This window comes from Zootoca vivipara, chromosome 6, assembly GCF_963506605.1.
Source record: "Zootoca vivipara chromosome 6, rZooViv1.1, whole genome shotgun sequence".
Taxonomy (NCBI): domain Eukaryota; kingdom Metazoa; phylum Chordata; class Lepidosauria; order Squamata; family Lacertidae; genus Zootoca; species Zootoca vivipara.
Genome location: NC_083281.1, coordinates 73,569,525 through 73,585,957, shown reverse-complemented (window position 1 = coordinate 73,585,957; position 16,433 = coordinate 73,569,525). Strand labels below are relative to the sequence as shown.

The 16,433-nt window shown below is 48.9% G+C and overlaps 1 protein-coding gene across 1 annotated transcript in view; it reads left to right on the top strand.

Annotated features, from left to right (window-relative positions):
- The first annotated feature begins 1,099 nt into the window (after positions 1-1,099).
- Positions 1,100-16,433, top strand: part of CHD5 (chromodomain helicase DNA binding protein 5) — a 59,520-nt gene continuing 44,186 nt past the window's right edge. The window contains exons 1-9 of the mRNA XM_060276468.1: positions 1,100-1,122; positions 1,337-1,434; positions 1,778-1,908; positions 5,217-5,417; positions 13,584-13,766; positions 14,651-14,692; positions 14,957-15,075; positions 15,187-15,431; positions 15,698-15,822. Of these exons, the coding sequence (XP_060132451.1) occupies positions 1,100-1,122; positions 1,337-1,434; positions 1,778-1,908; positions 5,217-5,417; positions 13,584-13,766; positions 14,651-14,692; positions 14,957-15,075; positions 15,187-15,431; positions 15,698-15,822 (1,167 nt within the window). The remainder of the gene's footprint in view (positions 1,123-1,336; positions 1,435-1,777; positions 1,909-5,216; positions 5,418-13,583; positions 13,767-14,650; positions 14,693-14,956; positions 15,076-15,186; positions 15,432-15,697; positions 15,823-16,433) is intronic.

Here is a 16,433-nt window from a genome sequence, read left to right as displayed (position 1 = left end):
TCAATGTATGGTGTAATCTACCTGCAAACAAAACCGGGCTGAATGCTCAATTAACCAGTCATCTGGAAGAGAGCAGAATAATAAGCAAAGCCTACTGTTTACTAGTTGCCTTAGTTTTGGAGAGGTACATCCTAAAGGTGAGGGATCATTTAGGATCTGGCTGTGGAAGCCTCCATTCGACTCTTTGCTCTGTCACAAACCACCCCGGGGTGGCTGTGGGGCTTTCCCAGGGACCCAATTTGCTGCTCCCCTTGTGGGCTGCCAGCTTCTTCGCATTCAGAATATGCAAAGTGAGGAAGCCCTGAGATTGAATCCTCATTTGGGCACAGGTCACGCCAGTCTCCTCCCTGACCTCTTTCAGGTTAACCAGCGTCATCTCTAAATACCATCTGCTGGGGAATACAAATAGGGAGAGAGTGTGCCCGCCCAGTGTGTAGCAGCTGTGAAAAAGACAAATTCCATGCTAGCGATAATCAGGAAAGGAACTGAAACTTTCGACATCATATGGCGCATTTGCAGTACTGTTTGCAGTTCTTCTGGTCACCTCACCTCAAAAAAGGACATTGCAGAGTTGGAGAAGGTTTGATCAAGGAAAAGTTGCAGAGTTTGGGACTTTCCGTGAGTAAGAGGGGACATGATGGAACTGTAGAAAGTTCTCTCTCATAATGCTCAGGGGTGTCCAAGAATTCTGGAAGCTGCAGGACAGATAAGGGGAAGTCTTCCTTCTGGCAGCGTATGAACTATGGAACTCCCTTTCACAGGAGACAGTGATGGCCACCAACCCAGAGGATTGGGCAAATTCATGGAGGGGAGGGCTGCCAATGGCTACTAACTCTGATAGCTATGTTCTGCCTCCACTGTTGCAGGCAGCAGACCCCTGAATAACAGTTGCTGGGAATCGCGGCTGGGCAAAAGGTGCTCTTGTGCTTGGGTCCCCCTTGTGGGTTCCCCACAGGCATCTCCCACTGCAAGAACAGGAAGTTGGACTGCTATTTATGTGTTACATTGAGATCCCACCTTTCCTCCAAGGAGCTCAAGGTGGCATCCTCCCCACTTTGTCCTTACAACAACCCTGCGAGGTAGATTAGGCAGGGAGTGAATGGCTGGCCCCAAGGTCATGCTGTGAGCTTAGTGGCCAAGAGGAGATTTGAAGCCTGGACTCTAACCATGATGGCACCACTAGTTCTCTAGCCTTGATGGGCCTTTGACACGGCTTTTTGGAGAAAAAAACTTACATAAATGGTCCTTTAAAAACAAAAGCAAATGCCAAGCCAAATCAAAGTATCTCCCCTCAGAAATATTGTGGTCCTTTTCTCATATCGCATTGTCCCTGCAGGATCAACCCTCTCAACGCCAACCCATCTTCCTCCCCCGGCGCCTCTCACTTTCCTGTGCGTAAAAATCTCCACGAGGAGGATTCTTGGAGGATCGTTTGTGCGTGTTTGGGGGTGGGGTGGGGAGGGGGCTTGCTTTGCCTTTCTACCGAGAGAGATGCCGCCGCCGGTGTACCCAAAATGATGGGATGCGGTTGCCAAGGTAACCAGACTGGACGTCAGCGCGCGCGCCTGGGCATGTGTGCGCGGCCGCCGCTCCGGGCTGGCTTGTGCGAGGTGGGTCCAGCGCACTCCTCCTCCTCCTGCTGCGCGGCTGCGGATCGCGGCGGGGCAGGCAGCGGCGAGAAAGAGGAGGAGGAGGAGGAGGAAGAAGAAGAGGGGCCGATCTCTGCCCCCCTCCCGCGCGCCGGGCTCTCGAGCACCCCCTCTCCATCCCTCCCCAGTCGCTGCAGCGGCCATCTTCGCTGCCTCGCCCTCCGCAGCGCAACGTGCGCACCGGGCGGAGGCGGCCGCCGATCGGCCCGCGGAGCGATGCGCGGCGCGGAGGAGCCGCAGATCGCGGAGGACATGTCAGGTAGGTGGAGAAAGCGTGGGGAGGAAGAAGGAAAAAAAAAACCAAAACCCGACCCGAGTGGGGGCTCATATGGGAAGGTGCACCTCTCTCCCCAAAACAGCCCAAAGAGGAGCCCCACTGGATCAGGCGCCTTTCTCCAAGGTGGCCTGCAAGATCGCCCCCACGCTGGGAGGGGGGTCTCTCCCAAACAGGGCCCTGAGGTGGTGGCCCCTTTCTCTCTTTGATCATCTACTTCAGGTAGACTGTCCCTGCCCATGGAGGCTCCCTTTAGCTTATCCAAAGGCTTGTTGGGCGCCTCTCTCCATCTCCATCCGATCCTGGAGTCTGGATGCAGCAGGGCAAAGCCACTAGAATAATAAAATTGTAGATTTGGAGGGGACGCGCTGGGTCATCTAGTCCAACCCCTTAAAATGCAGGAGTCACAGCTGGAGAATCCCTGACTCTGAATCCAAGCTCTGTTTCAAAAAACCTCCCCACTTTCTAAGGGAGTCCTTTCCACAGCTCAGAAAGTTGTTCCTAAGGTTTAGTAGTCGGTTCTGCTTCCACCCTCTGGAGCAGCAGAAAGATGGCTATAATATCAGCTCTCCATCTTCTCCACATCTCTTTGAGCCTCTGGAGTTTAGAAGTGTGCTACCTCACCCCCCCCCCCTCTAGCTAATAGCTGTCCTCAGTAAGCCTATTCAGAGGGAGGGCGGTGATTTGCACACACCCTCCTGAAATCGATGGGGTTTCCTGCCAAGCCTGAGCACAGGTTGTAAGTAACGTTCGACAAGTAGCAGATGTTATTTGGAGGCCTTTGTGAGCCTGGTGGGACATCCTAGGAAAGTGTTCCCCTCTGGGCCAGGTGACCAGTGGTCCTTCTGATCTGGTATTCTGTCTCCAGAGAGACCTCAGGGAATTCCTAAAACTCATCCTCCATTCAATTTCATTTAAGAACATAAGAATAACCCTGCTGGGTCATCCCCAATGGCTCATCTAGTCCAACCAGAAGCCTGTGGGAAGCCAGCAAGCCCATGACCAGCCTCTCCCCATCTGTAGCATTCAGAAGGATCACTGCCTCCTACCAAGAAGGCAATAGCCTTCTCTTCCAGATATTCTTTTTCTTCTAATCCTCCTTTAAGACCATTCAAGTTGGTGGCCACCCCTGCCTGCTGTGGGAGTGAGTTCCACAGTTCAACAATGCACTGCATGAAGAAGGACTTTATTTTATCGGTCCTGAATCTTCCAACATTCAGCTTCATTGGGCGACTTCTAGTGTTTCGAGAGAGGGATGAAAACTTATCTCTGGCCACTTTCTCTATGACATGCATAGTTTTATAAACTTCTATAAATTTTATAAACTCATTTTATAAACTATAAATTTTATAAATGTCTCGCGTTCAGTGTCCTGGGGTTTCCTTCTGAGAAATGGGGAGGGCCCCACTTGGCTCTAAAGTGATGCTGGATATATCCTCAGTCTATTTGTCTCTAGGCCTCTTCGGAAACTGCCAAAGATGCTCACTGCTGTTGCTACTTACTTACCTTATAGTGAACTCTGAAACTTAATTAGCAAAGTCCACTAGGTGGGCTCTCAGCTGTTCACTCCTGTCTTAGTGACCTGGAAGCTTGCCTTGCTAGTTTTAACAGGTTACCATATTGGTCTCCAAAGGATGCTCATAAATAACATGGTTGTCCTTTTGCTTGGTCTTTGGGTGCTTTGCCTAATAATGTCTCCTTTTCTGCTTCAAACTGCTTGAAGAAAAAAGTTCCTTAATGAACTAACACTTCAACAGTTGGCACAATTTGTCCTGTTTTATGGGGAGGCGGTTTTGAGTTACAGGGGAACCTCTGAAGTCCTGCACCCCCTGCACTAGAAATACTTCTGCAATGTTGCTGCAGGGACACACACACTTTCAAGCCTCTCATTTTGCGTGTTTCAAGTGCTTCTGCCAGTAATCTTGACGACAACCCTGTAAAGTAGGTCAGTCTTGTTGTCCCCATAATACAGATGATGGCTCTGTGCCTTAAGGACAGAGGCAGGGTTAGTCATGCAAGATGTTTGGGAGGGGGGTTGCACTCCCCCTCAAGAATGTGGGTTATAATTGCTGGATCTAAACGCTGATCCTGGATATCCAATAATAGTCACCCACTGTGACTATTACCTTGGCAAGATCCAGCTTAGATTACTATAAGGCACTCTTCATAGCGCTGCCCTTGAAGAATGTTTCGGGAAGGGACAAATGGCTATCTTCAAATATAATAGCCATTTCAAATATCTGCCACATGGAAGATGGAGCAAACTTGTTTTCTGCTGTTCCAGAGGGTACAACTCGAACCAGTGGACAAGCAAGGACATTCCAATTAAACACGAGGAAGAACTTTCTGACAGTTGCTGGAAACTGCAGGAGCGGAGAGTGATATTGTGCTCAGATCCTGCTTGTGGCTTGCCCATTGGGTCATTTGGCAGGTCACTGTGAGAAAAGGATGCTGGACTACTTTATCACAAGCTCACCTGAACCTGTGACTGAAGGCCACCTGCTGCACCAGAACTGTAACAGCACTCTGCACCTATTTATAACCTGCCTTCATTCAAAGCCGGCATACATGGGGTGGTCTCCTATGCAGGCACTGACAAAACTCAGATCACCTTAACTTCATCAAGGGCTGCACTAGGCACATTTTGGGCCTTGTTCAAAGCGTGTCTTAGCATTGGCCCCATGATTCCTGCAACAGCCCTGTGAGGTTGGCAATGTATTTGCAGGTTTTGAACTTTTTATTTCATACTTGCTGGCTGTATGTGTGTGAGAGAGTGCGTTGGAGCCGCAAACTCTAACGACAGTGAGTCAGAATGATGGAGCGTCAGAGGAGCACCCCTACCGCATCTCTGAATGAGTACCCTTTCTGGACCTGGCCCCCTCTGCTGCATTTGCACTGGCAAATTAGTGGGTGGGACAATCATTCCTGATGTAGACAAGCAGCAGAATGACCCCCTCACACTGAAGGCTGGTGCTAAGAAGTCAAGTCTCTAGTCATGAATCATGCAGAGACACAACGGGCAGAATCAATATTGTGCTGGAATATTGTGCCAAAGGCCTGGGGGAAAAGAAATGGTTTTGCCTAGCACCTCAAAGTATGTTATGATGATGCCAGGCAAGCCTCCATGGGAAGAGCATTCCACAAGCAGGGAGCCACCACTGAAAAGGCCTGTTCTCCTATTGTCACCCTCTGGACCTCTCACGGAGGAGGCACATGGAGAAGGGCTTCAGGTGATGATTGCAGGGTCCGGGTCGGTTTGTATGGGGAGAGGCAGCTGTTGAGGCCTGATTAAGTGTACGGCTAAAACAGCTGTTTCCTGGATCCCAGTTTCTTCACTGATCCCTTTCCTTCCTGGTCTAGAAGAAGAGGATGGAGTCCTGGAAGATCTGGAGGAGTTTTATCCCGAGGAGCAGGTGAACACCCAGAAGAAGAAGAAGAAGGCCAAGAAGCTGAAGGAGAACAAGGCATCTAAAGTCAAGAGGAAGAAGAAGGAGGTAGGTTTTCTTGGGCTTTCTGGGATGAGGAAAGCAGGAGTAAGAGGTCCACACTTGCATGATTGTCCAGTTTATCTTGAGATAGTGTATGTACCTTCAGAAATGCTGAATTGGCTTATGTCAGCGATGAGGACCCTTCAGGCCCCAAAGCCATACATCCCTCCAGCCCTCTGGGTCTCCTCCTGTGTACCAGCTGTTTAGCTGAGAGAAGGAAAGGGCTTGATGTTACGCAAAGTGCACAATAACAGCTCCTTTCCCTTGCAAGGAAATCTGCTACAAGAAGGTCAAAGCAATGGGAAAGGTTTCTCAGCAGAGAGGTAGACTTGTGCTCTTTGCAAATATGCAAAACAACAACAAAAACCCACCCCAAAGAATCCATGCATTTTGCAATTGCACACGTGCAGTTTTAAGGATGCAATCGCATTTTGAAATGTGAGGCTTTGGGTCAGGCATCCCCAAACTGCGGCCCTCCAGATGTTTTGGCCTACAACTCCCATGATCCCTAGCTAACAGGACCAGTGGTCAGGGATGATGGGAATTGTAGTCCAAAACATCTGGAGGGCTGAAGTTTGGGGATGCCTGCTTTGGGTCATTGTAAAGCAGTGCTTGCAGTTCAGCTGTTTGTGGACATTACAATTTAGGGAGGAGAACAGTATTTGTAGAGATCAAGAGGGAATTAAAGGAGTCATGAGGGATTCACAGTTCACAGTAAGCTGAGGTATGGGTGAGCCCCCAGTCTCAAGATTGCATGGCAGGCGCCTCAGCACCATAATGGGTTGTAGTCAACATTCGACCTAATCAGAGTAGACCCACTGAAATTGATGCCCACGGCAAATTTAGCTCATTGGGCTCTCCTTTATTGGAGGTTTATAAGCAGAGGCTGGACGGCCATCTGTCAAGAATTCCTGCATTGCAGAGGGCTGGATGGTGACCCTTGGGGTCCCTTCCAACTCTACGATTCTATGATTCGGTAAGTCCTGTGAATTCTAGTAACTCACACTCAGAAGCATTTCTGCAGGGCACAGCCATCATGGCTTGTAGCCATTGATAACTTTCTCTGCCATGATTTCATCTCATCCTCTTTTGAAGCCATCCAAGTTGGTAGCCATCACTTCTTCCTGTGAATCTTCCAACATCCAGCTTCCTTGGATGTCCACAAGCTCCAGAGTTATGTGAGAGGGAGATAAACTTTGTCCATTTTCTCCATGCCACGCATCATTTTTTTAAAGCTTCTGTGAAGTTGCCTCTTACTCACCTTGGCACTATAAAGTCCCAAACACTGCAATCTTTCCTTATGGGGTCATATATTTTTTTTTACATCTCTACCCCCTGGATCATTTTGGTTGCCCTTTCTTGGCCCCACTGCACAGAATAACCTCCCTCTGGCAGAAATCTGGATTTGCAAAGTATTGGCAGGTGCTGCTGATGTATGTATGTCCTGGACCTCTTGGCACGAGAATTAGCTTTTAAAAGGAAAGTTTGAGGAAAGGGCCAAGGTGTTCACACAATATGCATGCACTAATTCAGATCTGCGTGAAGGCAGGATCCTGATGTGGCTGTTTCTGCCCCATCCTCTCCACCTTACCGGAAGTGTTTTCTCCAGCATCTTGGGCCTTCTCCGTGTGATACTCCAGCTGCATTGCAGCACCTCATTTACAGTTTGTCCCTGGTGGCTGGCTGTAAATCTTGGCAGCTCACTGCTGCGTACCAACCATGCTCTGTCTGTGGATGGGGCATCCAAGGAAGGGGAAAGGACCTTGGGGGATGCTTTTTGGAGAGAGCGGGATGACAGGACGGACGGCTGCCCACACTCCACAGTTCCACAGGCAGGACCCAGCTTCCTGGGCATCACTGTTTTCCAACAGAGCAAGTTTCTAGCCTTGCGAAGAAGTGCTCGGAAGCGTGTGGACAATGCCTAGAGAAGAAATCCTGGAAGCTGGAAGGGAATAAGGCTCTCAAGAGTCAGAGGGCCTTTGATGCCTCCTTACCTTGAAACAGGGGGAAGACCGTAGCTCAGCAGGAGAGCAACTGCCTTGCATGCAGAAGGTCACAAATCCAATCCTTGGCTTCCCCAGTTAGCAATGAGAAAAGACGCTTGCCTGAAATTTTTAATTTTAATTTTATTATGTGTGCTCCACCCCTCTGTCTGGGTTTCCCCAGCCACTCTTGGCAGCTTACAGCATATACAAAACATAATAAAACATGAAACCCTGGAGAGGTGCTGCCGGTCAGTGTAGACAGTACTGAGCTGGATGGCCCAATGGTTTGTTTCCATATAAGGCAGCTTCCTATGTTTCTCTACATACATTCTTTACAGGGAAATGAAAACAAATTATGCCCAGCAATGCAAATGCCCTTAATTTGCATCAAGGACACATGATTATGTTTGGAATTTGTGCAGAATAATGATAATAATGATAATGATAATAGTGTTATTATTTTAAAGGTTCAGTGTCCTGGCTGCAGAATGACATTATATAGCTTAGGAAAGAAGGGGCATGTTTCACCAAGCAAGGCCAGGGGTCTCTGCTCTTGATGCACATAGAGAGAAGCCCACATTCACCCTGGGAGTTTTATGGTCTTGCAAGACACATGGACGAAATTAAAAAGGATACACCCTCCCATGACAGAAATGAATGTATAGATTTCCTGCTCATGCTTCTGAAGCTGCTTGGGCATGTGGGCAACGCCTCCTTTGTTTGGGTGAGCGTTTGCGGTGTTGCTCTAATTAGCAAAAGTGTTGGCTTCTGCATCTGCCTGTCTCTCCTCTCTGGATTCTGGTAGCAATTTGCATCGGTTGACGGCACAGACGTGCGTGGGAGCGACACGAGGAAGAGATGGGTGGGGAAACAGTGGCAGTCTCCCTGGTGGTGACACAGAACACCATTCTCAAAACTGGTGTGTGTGTGTGTGTGAGCAGGGAAAGAGGTCCACACGTCAACCCTTGTTGAAACTGATTCTCAGCAGCAGCAGCTCTGAGTTTAGGTCCCCCCCCCCTTCCTGAACTTGGTTCCCTACAGATGTTTCTGGGCTGCAGTTCCTAACACCCCTGATCATTGGTCATGCTGGCTGGGGCTGATGGGAATCAGAAGTCCAGCAACTTCTGCTGGGCAAGAGGTTCAGGGAGGTGGGCTAACACTGACTGCCACTGGCTCTCCAGGGCTTCAGATGGGGGTCTTTCTCAACTCTCCCGGGGGATTTTCTGCATGCCAGGTGGGTGCTCCACCCCAGAGCTACAGTCCTCCCATGAGCCACCGAGTGGAACGTTTCCTAGTTCAAAGAAATGGGCAAAACTGACTAGCACACAGAACACCTTGCTAGTTTATCTGGTCCTCCGTTGGACTATTGCCATAGCACAATCCAGTGACTAATCTTGGCATGTGATCTTCCCAGAGGCTGAACACCTTTGGAGAACAGAACACTAGGCTGGGCGGCTCCTTATTTTGATCCAACAAGTTGCAAGGGGGAAGGGATGTTGGTCCTCTCAACGGTACTTCAGGCTGGATCCAAGTATCCATTTCTCTGTCTTTCAATTTAGCTCCTCTGTTTGTGGAGAAGAATGGAGAAGGTGCATACAGTAGTCTATCCAATTCTTTACTAAGAATGGGGTGGGCAGCATGACCAGGGGTCAGATATTATGGGAATTTTGGTCCAAGAACATCTTGAGATCCTCAGGCTGGGGGGCAAAATCTTGAGCCAGACAGACCAATGGCTTGGTTTTGTATAAAGCTGGTTCATCAAATCATAGAATTGCAGAGTTGGAAGGGACCTCAGGGATCATCTAGTCCAACCCCCTGCAATGCTTCTTCATGCAAGTGGCGCCACCCATTTTTAGCGGGAGCTGATCTTACCCAGGACTTGTGCATACAGATAACAGCTGCCTTATACTGATCTGTCAGGCTCTGAACTGTCCATTCTGAAGCCTAGCTTGCCACTTTAAGCAGTATATGAATTAACAGTTAATTTAAAATAATAATTACGGTTGGCAGCAGGGCCCTGAGATCCTTTGAAGTGGAGGTGCTGGCGAGGGGCCCCTAGAAACTCCTGCATATGAGGTCTACTGTCTTCGGATGGGGAGCTTTTGGGTTTCCAAGCTTTTAGTGTGATGGGCTGTGCCCTGTGGAACTCCTTACCAGTTGAGTTTTGGTGGGAGCTGTTCCTGCTCAATATTAGATGATGTTTTAGACAGACCTTTCGTACTGGATTTTTTTTTTTTGCCAACAAGCTCTTACTGAAGAATAAAGAATAAAAAATTTATAGTGTGGATTATGTACTATACCCTGCAGCCGCAAACCCTTCTTGATACATGTATCATTGCAGATGTGACCTGTTGTGTGTGTGTGTGTGTGTGTGTGTGTGTGTGTGTGTGTGAGAGAGAGAGAGAGAGAGAGAGAGAGAGAGAGAGAGAGAGAGAGAAGGGGAAGCCGAGAGGAAGAGTGGGCGGCTGATAGAAAATATGCCAAGCAGATGTGTAAAACTGGGACCCACCTGATTCCTACCTTCACCTCAAAAGTAAAATGACCCCAGGAAGATAGATGGATGAATTGCCAGGAATGGAGATAAAATCCGCAGGCTCAACTCTGAGGAAACAAGGCGGAAGGGAAATTCCTTGAACCAGAGATGCAGTCTGAAAAGCAGAATGGAATGGCTGAATTGCCAATGGGTGTGTGAAGGCTGGAAGGAACAGAGCAGCCAAATACTGGAGCTTTGATGGGGGCGGGGACAGGAGTGGAGGTGCAGCTAAGACCTCCACCTCAAAAGTATGTACATAGGGTGGCATGACTGGGCAGTAAGATTGCAACAGGGGAGAGGCCCTAATCTAATGGGGAGCTCATTTCTCCTCTGCCTCCCCTTCATCTGTATATCTTTATCTGTGAAAGCCCCCTCCCCGCCCCCGAATCCTCATTCTAGATCTAGATTGCGAGATTTAGTTTGTCTCAATGCCTGCCATTTTGGCAGCCAAATGCATTTGTTGATTGTTCTCCACTGGCGCTCTCAACAGCATAACCTGAACAGGAGGGAGATGTATTGACATAAAATAACCAGGCTGTTGTTCGAGTCTGAACATATGTAGATGGAAGTCCTTGTTGGGAGGGAGGGAGGGAGAGAGAGAGAGAGAGAGATGGGATTTCAGTCAGTTCTGCAGAAATTACCATGGCAACCAATTATTCAGGCCTAAATTATAACTGTTCATATCGCCAGCGAAAAGCAACAGTAGATTTCTCTCTCTCCCCCTTCCCCCCCCTTATTAAATGGGAAACTTGAAGGACACAGAATTATTAGCAAGTGCTGTCTTTGTGTGTTTCTATACTCATGATTTAGATCCAGCTTTCCCAACCTGGTGCCCTCTTGATACTTTGGACTATAACTCCCATGGGCCCAGGCTAGTCCAAAACATCAGGAAGGACCTAGATTGAGATTTGGGGGCTTATATCAAGTGTGAACATCCATCTGGTCATGCTGTGCGCTGGTCCAGGGATGCTCAAATATTTGCAGGCTGGAGATGGTACCATTCACAATCTGAGGGAAAAGAAAGGGATGTTCTCAGGTCATGGGTGAATTTGCTCTGTACTTCTTGTGAAAGCCCCCCCCCCAGCATAGCTGCCAAGTTTTCCCTTTTCTCGCGAGGAAGCCTATTCAGCATAAGGGAAAATCCTTTTAAAAAAGGGATAACTTGGCAGCTATGCCCCCCAGGCCATTGAGAATGCAGCCCTTCTGGTCTGCATATCCACACCCCTTTCATCTGCATAGCCCTGCCCCAGGTTCTCTCACTCATGCTAAGCCAGGGGTAGGCAAGGTTTACGTCGCCTGGGCCGGTTCACTCCAGTGGAGATCCCTCCATGGGCCGGATTGTGTGTGTGAGTGTGAGCGTGCCTGCCCACGATTTCCAGCGCCTGCATCTGTGCAGAAGTGATTTCCGGCATCTGCACATGCGCAGACGTGATTTTTGGCGCCGCGGAAGCAAGTCCCTGCACCGTGCCAGTTTAGCGCAGCACATGGGGACTCGCCAAGCGGGTGGCTCAGTTCAGGGGCAGCTTGTAGGCCAGTTAAATGACCCTCATGGACCGCTTGTGGCCCATGGGCCTTAGGTTGCCGCCCCCTGTGCTAAGCTGTGATGGAAAGTTGGCATTCTGGGGGGGGGGGAATCCATCATTTGTTGTTTCAACCAAGACACTCATGCGTGGAACACTGGATGGAGTGGAATCATGACTATAGAACCATAGAACTGTTGAGTTGCAAGGAACCCTAAGGGGCATCTAGACCAAGGCCCTTCAATGCACAAATCACGGCTAAAGCATCTCTGACAGGTGGCCATCCAACCCCTGTTCAAAAACCTCCCATGAAGGAGAGTCCACCACCTTCCGAGGGAGTTGGTTCCACTGTAGAACAGTTCTTATCATCAGAAACTTCTTCCTAATGTTTAGTCAAAATATCATTTCTTGTCATTTGATTCCATTGGTTCGGGTCCTACCCTCCAGAGTAGGAGAAAACAAGCTTACTCCATCTTCCATGTGGCAGCCCTTAAGATATTTGAAGATGGCTATGATGCCACCTCTCAGTCTTCTCTTCTCCAGGCTAAACATACCCAACTCCCTCGATTGTCTTACGTAGGCTTCTAGACTCTTTATCATCGGCCAGATGTTTGCACATCAGTTTTGGTGCTTGTGCAGCAGCTGTAAATACAAGCAGCACTAAAAGCTTCAGGATTTGCGGGGCAGCGGGGCAGTGGCAGTGACTTCCTATGCAGAGCATTCCAGTTGTGCCAGAGGATGCAGTTGGGCAGGCATCCCCAAACTGCGGCCCTCCAGATGTTTTGTCCCACAACCCCCATGATCCCTAGTTAATAGGACCAGTGGTCAGGGATGATGGGGATTGTAGTCCAAAACATCTGGAGGGCCGAAGTTTGGGGATGGCTGCAGTTGGGTCTGCCCCATTCTGGGCTTCTGTCCCTGTCCAAGGTGCTGAAATCTTCCTGGCTTTATCACTGCTAGCTCTTGGTGCAGCATGTGCTTGTGGCCTTTGTCAGATGGAAAGGGAGGCTGCAAAAATGTTGCTCTAAAGCAGTCCTGGTCTCTTTTGGATCCATGGCATAAGTCTGTGCATCTGGATAAGACAGTTTAATAATAATAATAATAATAATAATAATAATAATAATAATATAATAAAATTTTATTTATACCCCGCCCTCCCCAGTCAAAAACCGGGCTCAGGGCGGCTCACACCAACAAAACCACAATAAAATGTAAAAACAATTAATTAAAATGCAGATTAAAATACAGTATTAAAATTTAAAATTTAAAATGCAGCCTCATTTCAAGTAGTCCATAAATCCAGGCCATGAGGGAGTAAAACAGTTTTCACATTACATTTAAGGTATACGCTCAAGACAATATCAAGTGCTTGCATGACACAAATGTATCCCTGACCATTGATCATGCTGGCTGGAGGTGATGGGAATTGGGAGTCTAACAATGCCCAGAGGCCCCAGGAATCCCCATCCCTGTTTTTTTGGATCATATTTATAATCCTCGATCCACTGACTGCAACTTGGTCAGGTTTTTCTTTTGTAATCTAGTGGTTCCTTTCTTTTTACACAGACAAGCAAACTTTAACTGCACAAGTTTGACAGATTATTCTTGTGAATGGAATATGTTTTAACTGTTTTTTAATTCTGAATTTTAAAATGGCTGTCACCTGCCCATGGATCTGCTGTTGAAGGGCAGCTAATGACAATAATAACAACAAGAGAAAGTTGCCTCCCAGTCTTAACAATCAGAGACGTGCCTTTGAAGCTGCCCAGGAGGGGGTTGTGTGTGTGTTAAGCAGTCCCATTGCTGACAGGAGAGCTGACTGTTCTCTGCCTTCTGCCTCTTTTCCTAAGAACATAAGAATGTAAGAACAGCCTGCTGGATCAGGCCAGTGGCCCATCTAGTCCCGCATCCCGTTCTCAGAATGGCCACCCAGATGCCCCAGTAGGAAACTTGCAAGCAGGACCTGAATGCAAGAGCATTCTCCCAGAAACCGGAAACCATTAGCATTACCACTTCCAACAGTGGAGGCAGAGTAGCCATGGATAGCCTTCTCCTCCATGAATCTGCCTCATCCAATTTTATGACCCGTCTTCCTTTAACTCATGCACGCGTGTTTGTTTTTGTCAAAATGTAGGGGAACCACGAGGATGAAATCTCCGAAAACGAAGAGGAAGCTGGAGAGAATTCAGAGAGTGAAGGCAGCGACTATTCCCCCAACAAGAAGAAGAAGAAGAAGCTGAAAGAGAAGAAGGAGAAGAAGGCCAAGAGGAAAAAGAAGGAGGAGAACGAGGAGGAGAGCGAAGAAGGAGGCTTAAAAGTAACCCTCAACTCTAGATATCTTGGGATGTGGCAACCAGCAGCTTGGTGCTGTGATGGGGCTGGGTAAGGAGAGGGCATCACATTAGTACTACAGACTAAGGCTCTGTGTACACATGCACCTGTGTGTGCGTGGTACCCATATGGGAACATCCTTGACTTGGTGTATGTGAATTTGAGTTAGCCATGGGCACCCAAACCTATCTTAGGACTGTCTATGCGATGGTTTTCTTCTCAAGTGTGTTGGCATGACAAGAGCTGATCCCTGGCAGCTTATGTCTCAGGCTTGCCATCTCTTAGGGTGACCAGAAAGAACCACGGGCAGCAATTGTTATCATTATTTTGATTGCATTTACCTTTTCCTCCAAGAAGGTCAAGGTGGTCTTCCCACTCTTCCTTTAATCCCCACAACAACCCTGTGAGGTGGGTTAGACCGAGAGGCAGTGATGGGCCCCCAAGGTCACTCAGTGAACTTCATGGCCGAGTGGGGGAATTGAACTCTGGTCTCTCCGCTCCTATTCTCCTATTCAGGGGGTTGGACTGGATGGCCCTTGTGGTCTCTTCCAACTCTATGATTCTATTCTGCCACTCAAACCACTACACTACACTGGCTCCCTGTGCCCCTGTGGCTTGCAAATGGCCCTATGGGTGGGCTTTTGAACTGCTTGGTTTCCACCAAGGACCCTTGGGGAGTGTGCTTTTTTGGGGTCCAGGGAAGGGTCTGTGATGCCCCAGCATTGTTGAAGCTAATCAGGATCTGGCCTCATGAGACATGAAGCTCCAAGAAAGTCATACGGAGCTTCTTAATGGAGCATGGTATGCTTGCAAGGTATTTTTCTTCCCTCTGAAGAGGCACTAACCATGTCTCCCTCCCTTCTAAAACAGCAGCCACCAGAACGCCATGGGTACAAGGATGACTACAGCCAGGTGAGTGTGCCTGCTTCAACTCCGTGGGAAGGTGTGTGGGGGAATGTCTGTGAATGGCTTAGTGTGTCCGGCTGTTAACCAGAAGGTTGGTGGTACAAGCCCACCCAGGGATGGCTGTGGGCAGGATTCCAGCATGGTCCCTTCCAACTCTACAATTCTATGACTCCTCTGTGATGCTGTCTGCTAAGCATTTCACCCAGCTCTGCCTTGGAAGTTGCAGAAGTTTGTGGGGAAGCTTCACTGTAGCTCTTGGCTTTCCTGTAGGAGCCCAAGACCTCGGCTCAGCTCATGGAGGAGTGGGGTCTGGATGACGTGGACTATGCCTTTTCCGAAGAAGACTATCACATGCTGACAAACTACAAGGCCTTCAGCCAGTTTCTCAGGTAGGTAATGCCGTTCCCTGCCTGGCTTGATCTGGTCTGGTGTTGGTGTGTCTGTGGACTTTAACTGGTGTCCTGGATTTCTGTTAACTGTCCTTTCTGCTTCTTCTCCAGACCTTTGGTTGCCAAAAGGAACCCCAAAATCCCCATGTCCAAGATGATGACTGTTCTGGGTGCCAAGTGGAGGGAGTTCAGCGCCAACAACCCCTTCAAAGGCAGCTCTGCTGCTGCTGCTGCAGCTGCCATAGCGGCGGCTGTCGAAACCGTTGCCATAGCTCCGGCGCCACTGACCATCAGCCCCCAGCAACTGCTGCCACCACCACCCGCCATCAGGAAAGCCAAAACCAAGGAGGGAAAGGGTAAAATGGGGTGGAAGAATGCGAATGGATGTGCTAGCTGTGATTAATAGAACGATGAGGGCTGGGGGAGTGTTAAGGCCAACAAAAATTTGGAGAAAAGAGGGAGAGGGAGAGGGAGAGGGAGAGGGAGAGAGAAGCCCAGGAAAGTTTTGAGCTCTTGATAACTGCTGAATGCTCAAACGAGGAAAGTACTTGGGATTTTAGGGCTCAGGAGAGGTAATGAAATTCAGGTGGTCTCCATCGCAAATGCCTCTATGTTCCTGCAGGTCCCGGCGTGCGGAAAAAAATTAAGAACACCAAAGAGATCAAGAAGAAAGGGAAAGGGAAGAAAGTGGGGGCTCTGAAATTCCGCTTTGGGGGAATCGCCAACAAGAGGAAAAAGGGCTCCTCGGTAAGTAAGCTCCTGTCTGTACTAAAGCCCGGTGTTCCTGGGCATGTGCAGAATCACTCCTCACATGCCCACAACCTTTGCAATAATAGTGGCAGTCCCCTGACCTCCCCAGCTTCCTCGCATCCTCATGCCTGCTCCACAACTGCACTAAGTCACTACTTCTGAGACTGGATAGCTCTTGTTCAAAGAGAGGCGGGCAGTGGTGTAGTGGTCTAGGGGTGTGGAGGGTTGAAGTTCTGTTACTCTTTCTGAAGCTGGGTCACGGTCTCCAGGGTCCTGGGGCTGCCCAATCAACATGAGGGGGGGCTTTTTAGCCAACGAGAAGAGGTCTCCAGGGTCCTGGGGCTGGCCAATCAGCATGAAGGGGGAGCTTTTTAGCCAACGAGAAGAAGTCTTCTCACCCTCTGTGCTGATTGGAGCCAATCAGAGTGGAAGGAGGCAAGTCGGGTTCCTCTGGAGAAGACACACAGGAAAAAGACCTAGGAGGAATTGTTTTGTGTGCTCCAGGGCTAAGCATTTAGGTGCTTCAGTTTTAAGGGAACCCAAGTTCTGCTATGAACAGCATGGAAAACAAGTTGCTCCACAAAATCGTATTGGAGCACTCAAAATCT